This window comes from Mandrillus leucophaeus, unplaced genomic scaffold (genome assembly GCF_000951045.1).
Source record: "Mandrillus leucophaeus isolate KB7577 unplaced genomic scaffold, Mleu.le_1.0 Scaffold662, whole genome shotgun sequence".
Taxonomy (NCBI): Eukaryota; Metazoa; Chordata; class Mammalia; order Primates; family Cercopithecidae; genus Mandrillus; species Mandrillus leucophaeus.
The window spans coordinates 143130-156988 of record NW_012107164.1 but is presented as its reverse complement, the minus strand read 5'-3'; the positions used below and the strand labels follow the sequence as shown (position 1 = coordinate 156988).

The following is a 13859-nucleotide window of genomic DNA, read 5'->3' as shown; positions in this document are numbered from 1 at the left end:
CTCCCCTCCTCCTCTCCTCCTCTCCTCTCCTCTCCTCTCCTCTCCTCTCCTGTCCTCTCCTCTCCTTTCCTCTCCGCTCCCGTCCCTTTCCCCCACCTGTCTCTTTCTTCAACTGGCTTTAACAACTTAGGAAAGAAATAGTTGAAATCTGAACGGATTCTCAGTATTAGATAAGTTATAAGCCAAAAAATAGAAATTGCTAGATGAAAGACATTTTCAAATTATTCTCATTTTAAATTGGGCAGCTGATGGTAAAAAATAATAATTATAGTATGGATCTGATGAATTATAAGTATAAATAACAGGTTCCTTTATTCTCTGTATTTTATGTAACCATCATTGTACTTAATTTTTTTAAATTGAGAACCAACTTGCTAAATTTGATATATCTATGTATGCCTGTAACTTCCCTATTCCATAAGCGATGAAATGACTTACAATAAAATCAAAGATAGAGTAAAATCAAAACCTGTTAGTCCAAATTAAAAAGAAGTTCTGTTTCCTTTTCATTTCATCATAACCTTTTGATCCTTTTTCATTGTAAATATATGCTTAGGTGCTTTAAATTTACTTTTGTATTTGCTTTTAAGTCATTATTTGTCACATTGCTTGGAATGATCTTGAATATATTAGTATAATGCATAGAGTGCCTATGTTCAGATCCCAGCTCCTGCACTTGTTGGTGTCCAAGATAAATAAGCCAACACCACTTAAAGTGGTAAGAATAGATTTTATTCAGTAGTAACTATTGCAGTAGGGAAGTGGGTCCAGTGTGAAGTGAACCTAACTTTGCCAAAACAAAAGGGAGGAGACCTTTTAGAAGCTGGGGTGTGCTGAGGGAAAGGCACTGAAGGATGTGAAAGGGAGCTGGTCCATGTGGCTGGGCCATCTGGGTTTGTTATTTGGGAGAAGAAGCAAACTCATTATGTCTTTATGACAGGAGGCAGTGGTGTCAATTAGAACAAGGTGCCTACTGGACTTGAGAGCTGTGCAGTTATCTCCCTGAATGTAAGAAGACGTTTTTGGGTAGTAGAAGATTTACATCTCAAAGGAACAGAGAAAGGATTTATAGTTGCAAGCTTTCTGAAGTAACTGCTCTAAGAGAGGGTTCAGAGGTTTATGCTTGTTACCAGGTTTTGGCTAGAACAAATAGTAAAATCTTCTGGAAGCATTGAACTTTCTTGGGTGGGCACCTTAAAGGGTGATGGGGTCACATGAGGGGTGCAGCTGTGAGCTGTTAGAAACTATGCTAATGTGTTTCTTCATGTCTCTTAATGTGTGTGTGTGCGTGTGTGTATGTATTGCGAGGAGAGGGTAGACAAAATCAGCATGTTTCCTTATTGGCAAAATAAAGTTGAATCTAAATTATAAAGACTTCTAAGAAATGAAACAATGCTGAAATGAGAAGAAAATGGCATATATAAAAGTAGTAACTAAGAATAAATCACATTTCAGTAATTTTTCAAGTTTTAAGATATTTGTTTGATGTGTACTTGAACCTCCTTGTTTTTTAACATAGAAGTAGAAACATAGGTACAAAATTCACAATTTTTTGGTGCTAGTTATTAGGTTTAGAAATACCAAATGATTTCTATCCATGTTAGTGAAATCTGATTATTCCAGCTCTGTGCAGTAATAATCCAGGAAGCATGACTTATTAAATGAGTGCAACCTATATTTGTATTGGGCATATTATTAACCATAGCACACAGTTAATTGTGTATGGATTTCCATTAAGGAAGTGGAATACATTGAATCTTATTCTCCTTAAACTGTAATTTTTGTCACTAAAAATTCTTGATATTAACATATTTGATAGTGAAAAACTGACCATTTAGATGAGACCAATAACTAGAAAAGAAACAATAGCTTGAGTTAATGTTGGTTTCTTCAATGTATTACATAAAATAAAATTAAGGGAGAGCAACCAAAAATAATCAATTTTAAGATCAACTTTTATTCATTGTACTTCTCTAATATTTGAGGCATTTGTAAAATGATTCAGGAAATTAAATATTTAATTTTGCAAATGGCAAAGATGGTCAAAACTAACTTCTACCATTTTAAAAGCGAGTGCATTAAATTGTTCTACTCTTTTTATAAAAGCCTCTAAAATTTTGCCTTTTAACTTAGACAGTATTAGAAATACCACTCATGATGATTGGTTTTATAAATAGAATCTAAAGTTGTTTAGGAAAGAGTCTTAGACAAACTTTTAGGGTATCTAAGTTCTGGACTTAGCCCTTCCACTAACCTGCCACTCAGCCCTCAGCAGGAAACCTACCCTCACTGAGTAATTTTTACAGTCATAGAAGCCACTTTTTAATAGTTATTGTTTCTTCCTTACTAGCAAGAGTTTAATTTGGATTTTTTTAATCTTTTTTTTTTAATAGTCTGATACATACTTCTGCATGTCGATGCGATTACCAGTGGATGAGGAAGCCTTCGTGAGTAAGTATTAATTGGATTGGGGGAGTAGCAGTTGAATGAAGGGCAGTGATTTGAAATCAGTGAAAGGTTCTCTTTGAGGGTTATGAGCATATTAATCTTTTACTGTCAGTTTCTAAAATGCATTTATCATGCCTAATGCAGAAACAAACTAGAGAGAGCCTCTGAGAGGAAAGATTACAAACTGTATCTGGAGAGATTCGTGAGTAATAGTAGTTAAGGAGTTGCATGCAGATGTCGATGGCCGCCAATCCTGTGTGGTCCCATTTGTATAGTATTGGCTTTCTGTCTGTGGCAGGATGCTTAATTCCGCTCCACTCAACAGACAGCTTATTTACCTGCTGGTTCATGCTATAAATTGACTGCACTTAGAATCAACATTGGTGAATGTAAGATTTTACCTGTCAGACAGGTAGATGGATAGGGAGGGAAGGAAAGAGGGAGGGAGGGAGGAAGGGATGAGAAGGGAAAGGAGAGCCAGAAAAGAAAAGAAATGGAAGAAAGAACGTTTATCTTGTTGTTTGTATTATAGAATAAGAGAACGCTTAAACGACAGATTCTTCCCCAACTGAACCTTTAAATCAGAGAGGAAAAGTGACAAAGCACCATCTGTTTCCATCTTGGTTGTTTCCATTTAAACATCCCTTATGACAGACATTTAACTGTTTAGGGAAGGGCTGTGATTGGCAAATTATTCATGTATTTGGCTTTTCTCTGCTTCATTTTAAAACATTTGAGATGTTGATTTTGGAGAGAAAGTGATGGTAGTAGTACTTTGGTCCCTTGAGACTAATCTTCAAGTGGGCTGTCTGAAATGGCCATTATGTGAATTGTGAAATGTGTACAGTAGCCTTGGGGCAGTCTGAGGATGAATTTTTATGAGGTGTTTCCCACAGGAATGGACATTATAGACCTGCAAAGCCAGAGCAATGTGCATTTTTTTTATTCACATACGTTGGTGGCAATCACAACAGAAAATACAACCTTTAGTAACACTCTCAACAAAATTTGCTGCATAGTTAATTCCTAAGAACGAAAGACCATACAAAGTTGAACACTGATGAGGTTGTTTTGTATAATATTTGGACATTACCAAGAAAAAGTTAGGAAGCCAAGTGCTCCCATATCCTGAACTATCTTTAAAGACAAAAATAATTTAAGTTTCTAATTGTAGTGCTTTGAGTAACACTAAATATTATTTAGGACATAAATTCATAATTAAAATCCTAGCCATAAAGCTTTCCTTAATTTCATATTCACATACTTGGTGATCTAGGAGAAAATAATATTCACTCACAAAAGGAATTTTACATGAATTTTTCTTTCCTAATTTATATTTTCTTTGTCCAACCCTGAAGGGGTTATTTTGAGTCCTGTTTTCACACCGGGTATGAAGAAAAGGCCACCCTACACCCCTGTGTAAATATGGTAGTCTTGTGTTACAGCAGTATTACACGTCTCACATTAATAGGTTTGTTTCTGGAGATTGGTGGTAGTATATGATTTTTGAACCGGTGACTGTAAGGACTATAAATATATATCCTGTGTGTTATTGCTCTCCTACTATAAACGTGTTTACGTTCACATAATTTAAAATGAAAAAATACAAGTGAGTATATTCAGTCAAGTAAAATATTCACAGGAAACACATAAAGGTCTATATTAGAACCAGAGTGCTAAATGTTTTCATACTTTCTTAGGCACTTTTCTTCTGAGATTAAACTGTTCCAAGTTCTAAGGTCCTTAAAAGGTCTTCTAAGATTAATAACTATTTTCAGTATTTCTTCCTTTCTTTATTACTTGGAGGATTGCATGAATACTGAAACTTTTTGTTCCCTATTCACAATGGGTTGTTTCATCTTCTGTGTGAGTCCTTTAATGAACTATGCCCAGGTGGTTTGTGGTTACTGTTGTTTACATAATTCAGCAACCACAGAAGTTTAAGTCTAGACAAATTAGAACTGGAAAATGGAAAACTAGGGACAATTAGCAAATAATCATTTATATAAAAGAGTAAGTAAAGGAAATTCTGCATGTATTATCTCATTAATTCTTAGGACAATCCTGTATAGATAGTCTCATTTCATAGCTTGAGAAACAGAGACAGAAACATCTCTATCTGTGATTTAATCAGGTGCCAAGATACTAGTTTGTATGGCATTCTCATTTATGTAATGGCTAGACCATGACCATCATCACTACCTGCCGTTGTTTACTAAGGGCCTGCCAGACACTGAGATACTGAAAGCTAAACATATCTAAGCCAGTTTTCAGAAAAGGAAACAGAAAGTCAGAGAGGTTAAAGAATCTGCCCAAGCTTTTTACTAGCTGGGTATTAACCTAGTCGTACTTCAGATTTGGGTGTGGGGATAGTGATACAAAGGAAGAAATGAGCAAAGTTATCAGTTGCATAGGTGGAGCTGAAATATAGCAAGAGCAGCACCGTTCTTCCTTCCTCACATCAAATACAATTATTCTTTCATTCCTTTACCTTCACTCCCTACTGGATACACTCTGGCCAATTTTGCCAAAGGAAAAGTAAACCTCAAACCATCTTACAAAACAAATAACAAGTATACGTGGAGATTTAAAGATTTGTAGAAGGAAAGGGGCTTGGATATATAGTTATATGTTGGGAGAGTGACCGTACATAGCTTTTCCAGACTCCCAGAGTGAAAGTTTTGCCTAAAGGGTAACCTAGGCTTTTTCCATTCTAACGGATTCTGATGGCATCTGGTGACTAACAGAAGCTATAGCCTTTTTGTGAATTGTCCCAAATTCCTGATCTCAGGATGCCTTATCCTGAGATTAGACATGGTTGCAAATGAAGAGCTGTAAAAACGCATAATACTTTGTTCGTTCTTTTCTGTTTTTAATTATTTTTTATTTCTCATAGTCATTCTGTTTGTTTATTCTTTCCTTTAGACATTTAATGATTTTATACCTTCTGTTTTCATTATCTGTGCCTCTTTAAACTTTTGTATTCCAGCAGGATATGGCACTGACTCAATAATTGCTTGCTGAATACATGAGTGAACACTAAAAAGGGATTTTGTTTGGCCATTTTCTGACTCAACATTTCAAATAGTAGATAATTTACCTTTTTACCTTGAATTATATTCTAATATAAGGAATCATTGTTTTGCTTGTGCTTATGAAAAGCCATTGTGCATTAATTCAGCAAACTTAAAATTCTGCTGCATGTAAGTTATTGGGTAATAGGGATATGAAGTATGTTGCGTGTTTAAGGAAGTCACAGGCTAGTAGAATTGTAGACAAGAATAAAAGTGTTAAAACATATAAAAAGGACTTTCTCCTTGAACTTTTCTAATTTCTGAAGAAAATTACAAAAGACAATACAATTTACATTGTTTATTAGAACTAGGACAGACTCTCTTGATGGTGTTAAAAGTCAAAATTGAATTTGAATAACTCACTTTTTGGCTTTATGTTTATATACTAGTTATATAACCCATCTTAAACATACTTCTAAATTTTCAGCAAATACCATCACAGTCATCATGGAACTCATATGTATATATGCCTGTTATATTTACATATGAACATATAGCATGTATGATGTGTTTATATATCTGTATTTAACTACTGAATGTGAATTACAGTAGGTGTTTAGAGAAATGCAGTGATGAAGATAAAAATATGTTTTATATTTTGAACGAAATTATAGCTTTCCCTAGGGCATTGTTTTTGTTTGTTGTTTTAATAAGAAACCATAGAATTTGAATGGGTGAAAGTATAATAATATCTGCATTTGACCACTGAACTGTGGTGCTGTCTAAAAGGTGTTTTACAGACACTCGGAGGAATTGGCTCTGACAGCAGCCCACTCAGCCAAGAAATTTGACTGTCATCTTCATCCACTTGCTTTCCCTCACATGGATGACCTGTAAATAATTGTGTCTTTTCCTTAGTGAATGATGACAGGTCCCTATCTATCAAATTGCACTACACAAATGAGCTAGAAGCCATTGAATTTAGAAACAGATAAAATTAATCTAATGATTTCATTGTTTTTCATTTTCTTGGGCTTCTCTCTTGAATGTAGAACAGTTTCTGTTGCAGAATTGCACAGTTAGATTTGAATAGTTCCAAATATGACATTTCTTAAACAAAGCACATGATCAAATGATGTTTGGATACTTCAAGAACTGCATGAACAATTCAATTTTGATCATGCTTGTGGGTCACTAGATAGTATGACATAAAGACCAAGGTCTGGGCAGAGTACATTGCTCGTATATTCATGTTTTATGGCTTTGGCAGCAGTAAATAGAGGGGAGTAGCTTATGCATATGTGTGTGTACATGTGTGTGAGTCCTCATCCCCATGCAATCATTCTGTTACCTTTCTGCTTCCAGTTAGTTGACTAAGTATCCTTTCTCTTCTGTCTTCAACTAGGACTTCTTTCCGACATGAATAATGAGTAATCTCTGTCTCACAGATGATCACTGAGTATTTTTCACCAATCACCCTGAAAAACGCTTAGTTTCTTAGTGAAAGCTACTTGGAAAGAGCTATGATGAAGAACACAAATAAGACATATATAGTAGAGGTCTTTGATGAGTAGATAAAGCCCATTTTTCTTGGTCATAATCATGTAGGAGAAGTTGTTGCTATATACCTTGTCTCAGAGTCTCAGAGTATTTCTTAAATGTCTTCTATCCTTTGGTCACCCAAATACACATGGTTCCAAATTGACAACACCCAACATCTCAGCTTTTCTCAAGTAATAAAAAACAGTGAGAGATGAATAGGAACCATTTCTAATGTCTTCAATTAGGTACATCTAATGATCACCAGAAATTAATTGACATGTTGATATAGCTATTTTAATGCAGAAATGTTAAAATGCTACATTTCCCCCACCTACCACCTCCTCCCGGCTAGCTGTTTCAGCAGGAACTACTTTAGTAGTCAACCCTTAAAAGATCACTATGAGTTGGTCTAGTCAGAGAAAATTTCATGATGAAGGTACGCAGGATTTCATCTGGACCTCTGAAGATGACCTATTTGAATATGCAAAGGGGTGAATATTTTAGTGGCCCACAGTATAAGCCCAAACACACTGGGCACAAGTATGAGAGACAGTATCATATAGTGGCAAAAATAGCAAGCTCTGAGCCAGAACAGTCCATATTCAGATCCCAGCCTCACCACTTTCTAGCTATACTACTAGGGGACAAATTACTTCGCCTCTCTTTCCTGAAGGCTCACCTGTTTGGCAAGACAAAGAACCAGATTCATAAGGTCATTGAGAAGTAAATGAGTGCCTGGCACCTGGAAAGCCCTCAGTAAATGTTAGTAGTTGTGATTATCAAGTGAGGGGGCCGCCTGATGAGAATGAGGAATGGATGTAAAGGTTGCCATATTGGAAATGTAGTGAGCTAAAGGACTGGCACAGTGTTATGCATGGCCCTGAAAGGCTAGAAGAAGGGTATGGGCTTGATTCTCTAGGAAATTAATAGTGGACTATTATAGGAACGACATTACAAACACAGGGCTTAGTGAAGCTTATGCTGTTTAATCTTGCATAAGCTTGGTTGACGAAGTCTATTTATTGATTCTTTGGTATATATCATAGAGTTTAATTTTAAAAGATATATCATCTAGAAATTTAGTTTTTTGTGTGTGTTGAAATTTCTTTATTCAGAGGTGAGGATTGTTTTATTGGAAATTGATGTTCAATATATAGGCTTGCTCAGTTGTCTTATTTCTTAGATAATTTGGTGGCAGCAACTTTAAGTCCTCATAAACCACCATAAGCATTCTTTACCAATGGTACATCATTGTCCATACTAGCAGTAGTTAATGACAATTTCACTATTAAGCTTTCTCATTAAAAATGTTCGAGGAAAAGGTCTTTATTTTAGTACAGAATTGCTTCATGGTTATAGGGAAAGCTTGCGGGAGATAATGTAATATGCCATTGTGGTGGGTTTTTAACATGCTGGAAAATAGACTATGGTGCTGTGAGCTTTACATTTGTTTGTACCTTTTTGGCTAAACTGCAAGATTATGAACATTAAGGTTGATTGTATCCTAAACTCAATGTTGATAGTAAGATTTTAGGGCTTATGTTTTTTTTAAATCATGACATATCTTTTTTATTATATTTTCTTGAACCTCAGACCTTCCCAATTCTCTCAATATTAAATATGGCTTGAAAACACAGTCTTAGAATACTGACTCTTTATCATTGATAGGAAAACAATTGCTAGAGAATTCCTATGCCTGCCTCAGATCTCAGCACTAAAATGATTTTGGGTGCTACAGCTAAAATTACATGATATAATACAGAGTTCCAGTGGTCTCCTTGAATAAAATAATTCTAAAATATCAACTAATTTTTATCTTTAGAAATTCTTTATGAATTTATTTTAAAAGAAACCTGCTTTTACTGTTTGTCCTGTACATTTAAAGGAGCAGTACAATCCCAATTTAACTAAGATGAGTTGATAAACTCAGACTATGCTCACATAATAGAGTATATTCCATCACTATAAATGGGAACTATAGTCAGAATTACTGGTGATTCACTTGTGAAACCTTTAAATGATATACTTACCTGGGAATAAGTGCTGGAGATTTGACTGAGATGTTGATGGGGGAGGCGAGGAGGGACTGGTCTAGATTGACTCTAGGCACTTGTATTTTTACCAAGTTCCACAGGTTATAATTTAAAGCCCAGGCTAAAAATGGCTGCTTAAGAAAATTGTTTAATAACATGTAAAAAATACCCATGGTATGCAAACTAAGCTATTTACAGTGTATAACATGATTACATTGGGAGGAAAAAAGAAAGTTAACAATGGTTATCCCTAATATATATATAGGCAACAATTCTAGATTGCCAAAGTTCTTCAGATCCAAACTTGCAAGTCAGTTCTTTTTTTTTTTTTTCAGTAGGTTAATTATCTGTGGTCTTAGTATTCCTCTACTGAATACTTTAGCTAAAAAGAATTGTTCCTGCCATTTCCAATGGTAATTTGGAGCTGGTTATATATACAAGAATATCTCCAAAATTGCTGGTTTCTCTGCTTGGTTATGTGTGTTCTTCAGAATCTTTCCATGTCCTAAGTCTGGCAGAAGAATCAAAATTTGACATGCAGACTTGGATATCCACTTGGAAGGGAAAAATGGAGAACTAAATGACATTCTCCCCTAGGTCACGTTCTTAGAGAATTTTGTGGCCGTAATTATAGTCTGATGTTACTTAAAAGAGCCCATAAATCCCAAACAACCACATGCAGTGAGGAGAAATTTTGCTTAGAACTCCGGAATTTAGACCTAGACATCTCTCTTTTCAACATGTCATCCACACACATAGTTTCAGGTCTTTCATTTCAGATGACATTATCCTTTGAGAAATCCTCCAACCTGTGTGCTTTCAATGTCATCAGATTTCCTTTAATTACTGTGTGTGAGTCACTTTTTTGGAGTCTTAGTCCTTCAAAGATACTTCATTCCCAGGACTTACTCGCCTATAAAATGTTCCCTGATCTCATACATCAGGCAATCTGAACTGTTAGCTCCCATTGAGACTGAAGTACCATTTCCACTTAAGCAACTGTCATCTTAATATTGAGTTAGAAGAGTCAGTGGCACTTTTAATCTTATCGGATATAATATTCCTTTGCATTCTCTTGAGGCTGTGTTTTGCACTGTTTCTCACCATCCCAAGGCTGTCTTTGTTTATTCTGCCTGTCAGAATCGCACACTGAAATGCAGTTGTTTCCATTATTATCCTCTAGCTCTCTTCCCGTTGGATCCTTTATTTCTTTAGTGTATGATGGGTGAAAAAGAAAAGAGACATTTCTTTTTAAGATGTTATTCTACAGTATTTTTCCATATTCTATTTTGTGTTCTGTTGACATCTCCTGCATAGTCTTATGTGTGTCTCGTGCCCAGCAGACCTAGAATTCACTAGGGGTGGGGTCTTATTTTGCAAAGCCAGGCATAATCAGCAGGAATGTAGCAAACCCCTGAAATGAACCTGTCAGACTAATCTTTTCCCAGCCTGCCGCTCCCCACCACTGGCAGCAGCCCTTCAGTGAAATTGTCCAAGCGCTGCTTTATTTTAAGGCATCTACTGTTTATTTTAGATTTACATTTTGATTTGACATTCCTTTTGCTGGAGGTAGTTTTCATTTCAACTTGCAATGAATTGTACTTTGAGCTATAATTATATAAATATTTAGATATTATACTTTTTCTTTAGGATATGATAAAAGATGGTTAGTTGCTTGTTTTTGCTGTGTACTTCTAATATACTTAGCATTTAAATTAGATCTGGAGTTTCTAGAGGAATATGTGAGTCAGTGAGAATATGTTTTTGTGAAAGGAAACTGAAGAATTTTCTTTTTCTACTACTTAAAGACAGAGTTGTTTCTCATTTTAGAAGCAAAAATTAAACACATACCTAGTTAGAGTTCAAAGTAGAGCAAATAAATAAGTGGTACTTAAAATGTATGTCAGAAAAAATGTCTGTCAGAAGGAGAAAAAAATCAGAAAATGGTTAGAGAAGTTATACTTTGATTAATTAAGATTTGCCCCCTTTACTTTACAAAGGACAATTAGAAGAGTCTCTTATATAAGCAAGGGCCCAGGCAAACTATTTTCTTTCTTTCCTCATGGAAAGCTAGAGATTATATGTTGTTGTTTTTATGATCTATCCCTTTATCAACAGCTCTCTTCCCTGCCCTTACCTGAATCTTTTGCTTATTAGTATTTCATTTTTAAAAATTACTAATAGCTCCTTATTTTTCCAGAAATGTCTTTGCCTTGTTTCACAGCAGCATACACATTGCATTAGTATAAAAAAGATACTGTTGGTGTCTCCTAAACAGACCCTGACAGCCCTGGGCTTTCTCCAAACTGTCTTGAGCCTTCTGTGTGATTCCTACTACCCTTTCTGGTACTTTCATCCATCCTCACAGCTTCAGGGTTCAATTTTTTAATGCTTCCCAAATATGTAATTCTCTGACCTCTTTCTTGAACAAGAGTCACAGAATTCTGACTCTCTGCTGGATACTTCCACCTGAATTTTTAGCGGGTGCTTGAAACATTGTTTTGCATCCAACCATTTAATTCTTGGAATGAACTGCACTTGGCCATGTTGGCTTATTACCAAAATTCCAAGAATGATTCAGTCATAGGAAATTTATCCACCCGTAATAAGATCTTCCGAGGGGAGGAAATCATGTAGTCATCTACACAGGTTCTGAAAAAGCAGAGGGGTCAGATAACCTCTCAAGGATTGGCAGAGGGAATATTTTTTTAAAAAGGTAGGAGGAGGAGGAGGAGGATACAATTAGAAAACAGTTATAGATGTTCATAAAGTAATATAAGCAGTTTAATAAAAATGAATATAAGATTAAAAATTGTATCATATACCAAAATAAAATCAAGGTGAATAAAAGACCAGTACTCCTACCTCAGGACTTTTTCCATTTTCTTTCTGCCCCAGGAAAGATCCCTGGTAGGATTCTGGAAGGGAGGAAGGAAATCCTGCACTCAACTTGACGGTGGTCTATAGATATAGAATCCTTCTTCTTTCTTCTGTTTCTCTTGCTAACAAACTTCAGCTTCGTGACAATAGGGACTTTCTATGAATTGTGAACAGTTTTAACTTCCAAGTGATTCTTTCCTTCCAAAGCATCTTCTTTCATCTCTTAGGCTTACTATATTCTTTGGTAATAGAAAACCAAGCCTCAAGTTATAGCAAGTCCATTTTCCAGCCATTCTCTCTTCATTAATATTTTAAATGATGGTATGAAAACTTCAAGATTTAATTTTTAGGCTTCAAGTTCTTATTTTCATTGCAGTAAAAGAAAGGTTTATTTGTCTCCTCAGAAACTGGTAAGCCAAGATGGCACACAGTAGGTTTGGCACATGTGTGCTATGTTTTCTATCAGACACACTTTGCCAGTCATGGTGCTATAGTTTGATGTAGAACTTTTTTGCTGTTGTTTTGTTTTATAAGTACTAATGTCTCACATACACGTTCTAGCAATAAGTTATGTTTTCTTAATTTTATCAAACAGACCAAAATAGCTGAAAGATGCATTTTTGCACACACCTGAGATTTAAGATCAGTTTGGAGCTATTTAGTATTTTATGTGCAAAGGTGACTCATGAACTGCTACTGCATACTGGACAGCATTTTGATGAGGACGAAAAGGGATGAGCCAAACCCACACTAGGAAAGGGAGTTCATAGATAATAATATAATTTATTTTTAATTTTTTCTCTTTCAATTATGCATTTATTTTAATGTCTTTCAACAACTATTATTGGGAGAAAACGAGAAATGTCATTGTATAACTTCTGATATCTTTTAACAAGCATACCATGCTTATTCAGGACAGTAATTTTATGTCTTTTGTATTTTTGTGAAGATACTTTTTCTACTTTTCTTTTTCTTTCCTGGTAAATTGCTTCTTCTTATATATCCCAGTGACTATAGTACTGTTGTTATTCTAAGATGGTCATAAATTTCTGTTATGAATTTTTGTGTTCATATTTTGACCACTCACTGTGGTTTCTGTTTCACTACAATGTTGTGCAGTGTTTTATGATACTCAGCACTCTACTGAAGTCTGAAAGGAAATATATTGTGAATACATAGGCTGCAGATTTCATTTAATACCCATATAATGCCCTCACTACTTTAAAAGAGGTCTTCCATTTAAAAAATATGTGTGTGTGTGTGTGTGTGTATGTGGGTGTGATATTCAGCCTATTATTTTTCCTTTTTATTCTTCTAATCATATTATCAAGTCATGCTTATCTTTAATAAGATAATTTATACAAACAGGGCATTTGATCACAAGAGCATCAAAACATCTTTGTTATACAGGTATTTGAACTGTTCAAATATGTATTTTGTGACTTTGGTGCACAGAAGTGTAACTTACATTCACATACCTGTATTATTTTCTCATAACAGTTGACTTCAAGCCTCGAGCCAGCATGGATACTGTCCATCATATGTTACTTTTTGGATGCAATATGCCTTCATCCACTGGAAGTTACTGGTAAGGATAATGGGTTTACAGTATAGAAGGGTGTAGAAAATGTGTTTTACAGGTGCAAAGTGTATCTGTGCAAGTATTTCACAACTGGTTAATAAATAGGCAGAATATTTTAAGAGAAAGAACTTTGTTCATTAGCATCACGTGGTTATCATGGTTTATCACAGTTATTTGGTCTGCTATGGAGCATATCTATCAGCCTTTGTCACTGACTTAATAAATATATGTCTCATGGACATAAAGATGGAAACAGTAGAAACTAGGACCCCAGGCCGGGCGCGGTGGCTCAAGCCTGTAATCCCAGCACTTTGGGAGGCCGAGACGGGCGGATCACGAGGTCAGGAGATCGAGACCATC

General features: G+C 35.4%; 1 protein-coding gene across 1 annotated transcript in view; it reads left to right on the top strand.

Annotated features, from left to right (window-relative positions):
* The window catches only part of PAM (peptidylglycine alpha-amidating monooxygenase), a 279448-nt gene that overhangs the window by 148923 nt on the left and 116666 nt on the right, over positions 1–13859 (top strand). Inside the window, exons 4-5 of the mRNA XM_012001518.1 lie at positions 2394–2451; positions 13418–13505. Of these exons, the coding sequence (XP_011856908.1) occupies positions 2394–2451; positions 13418–13505 (146 nt within the window). The remainder of the gene's footprint in view (positions 1–2393; positions 2452–13417; positions 13506–13859) is intronic.